The sequence below is a fragment of the Pundamilia nyererei genome, unplaced genomic scaffold (genome assembly GCF_000239375.1).
Source record: "Pundamilia nyererei isolate P.nyererei 1_Seehausen unplaced genomic scaffold, PunNye1.0 scaffold00312, whole genome shotgun sequence".
Classification (NCBI taxonomy): Eukaryota; Metazoa; Chordata; class Actinopteri; order Cichliformes; family Cichlidae; genus Pundamilia; species Pundamilia nyererei.
In genome coordinates, this window is record NW_005187713.1 from 150,117 (window position 1) to 151,903 (window position 1,787).

General features: G+C 38.3%; 1 protein-coding gene across 1 annotated transcript in view; it reads left to right on the forward strand.

Annotated features, from left to right (window-relative positions):
- The first annotated feature begins 294 nt into the window (after nucleotides 1–294).
- Nucleotides 295–1,787, forward strand: part of LOC102198672 (uncharacterized) — an 11,596-nt gene continuing 10,103 nt past the window's right edge. The window contains exons 1-5 of the mRNA XM_005751464.1: nucleotides 295–352; nucleotides 433–489; nucleotides 802–861; nucleotides 1,520–1,582; nucleotides 1,692–1,785. Coding sequence (XP_005751521.1) covers nucleotides 302–352; nucleotides 433–489; nucleotides 802–861; nucleotides 1,520–1,582; nucleotides 1,692–1,785 — 325 coding nt within the window. The 5' untranslated portion in view covers nucleotides 295–301. The remainder of the gene's footprint in view (nucleotides 353–432; nucleotides 490–801; nucleotides 862–1,519; nucleotides 1,583–1,691; nucleotides 1,786–1,787) is intronic.

Consider the following 1,787-nt stretch of genomic DNA (forward strand, 5'->3'; position numbering starts at 1 on the left):
AAGCTAAGAAAAAAACTAAACACAAAAAACTACAAAATTTAAAAGTTCTGTCCTGATTATGAGAATATTCTTAATGTCGTGTCGCTAATTTCATTTAAGTAACGGGGTCTCAGCAGGGATTTCCTACAAGAAATGTGTGTTTTGAAGACTTAACCTCAGTACTGCTGTTTCTTGTTTTCTCTCAGCGAGGTCGAGTCAAGGTGATTAGTTGCCTTCAGTTAGCATATTAAATGTGCATTCCTCTAGTCATGCACATTTAGTGCACAGTGACTCAGTGTTTGCTCACTTTCAGAACCCTGGTATGCTGAAAGGGGTCATGCAGAAGGTCAACCCATTCAAGCCTAGCTCACAGGTAATAGGATTGTTTCAATGTTACCAAGAAAATAGTGGCAGTAATAATAGGTCGTCCACTATGCTGGGTTTCTCACACAGGTCTCCAAAGCACCATATTCAGAGTTGCCGGAGCGGGGAAAGGAAAACTCTACTCAGGTAGGAAAAAGTTGAGAATCTGCATGAATTTGATGTCAGAAATCTGATGGTAGAAAAAAAATCACTTGATCATAAGTTCCTTCAAGTCACTAGTGACGACCTGTACATCCACACACATTTCTTGAAACTGGATTTCCTAACATTTGAGATGACATTGCTGAAAAGCCCCTACAGATTTTCACAAGACAAAAAAGGTCAAAATGGGGACAAAATACCATATGACCTTTAACATCTGATCATCATGTTACACAAAAATTCACACAGATGTGGAAGGAAAAACCCCAAAGTCTGATAGTTATGCTGTTGTTTCAGAACTCTGGAATGTTGAAAGGAATGATGCAGAAAGTCAACCCCTTCAAGTCTTCTGCACAGGTACGCAACTCTACCTTTGATGTCTGTTCTCAGCATGCGGCCTCGGAGGTCAAATCATCTTTATATGAACTATGTTTAAAGACACCGCAGTTTCAAAATTGTAAAGCTTTGTATCTTTGTCAGACGCCAATATCTAGTCTATGGACGACTGAATGAAATTTTCTAATTCTGCCTGTTGAATTCTTATTTTAATACAAACTTTGGGAGTTGTGCCAATTGGCGTGTTCAGACTGATTACAAAGTTAGATACAAAGTCAATGCAAAGACACAGCAGGTGACGCAAGTAGAAGCAAATACTATGATGGGTCCTAAAGCCACTGGCAATGGGAAAACAAGGTCAAGCCTGTTGTCACTATTTGCATTCATCTGGAGCTCCTGTGGCGACACGCAAAGCAAAAAACATTAACCTGAAAATGTTTTCATAATAACTTTGTAAGGAAGTGGTTGTCTTGTTCATTGGCTCAGACATTTGTGGGCTGGCAACATTTCACTTCCTGTTTGGTCCGACTCCAATCTATCAGTTAAAGTACAAACTGAATCTGTAACATCTACATTTTAGTTGCTCACTTTGAGACCTTTTTCTGCAAAAAAACAAAAACAAATAAAGAAAAAAACAGATTTTGAACCTGACACTTCCTCTCATCTCCTTTGACTTTAGAGTGATCCTCCAGATGATTCTGCAAATCATCAAGAGACTGGGAAAGAACTTCAAGACAAACAAGTACTGCTCCAAGTTCTGCATAATCTACTACCCTCTGTGTTAATTTGTGGCTTGTTCTTGCAGTGCTGGGCCTCCTTATTTATTGACTTATTTTTAAATAATAATTTAGAATCCAGGAATGATTCAGAAAGTCAACCCATTCAGATCCTCACAGCCAAAGGTTTCATTTTTAATAATAATTACTGATAATTTAATTGTTGAACGC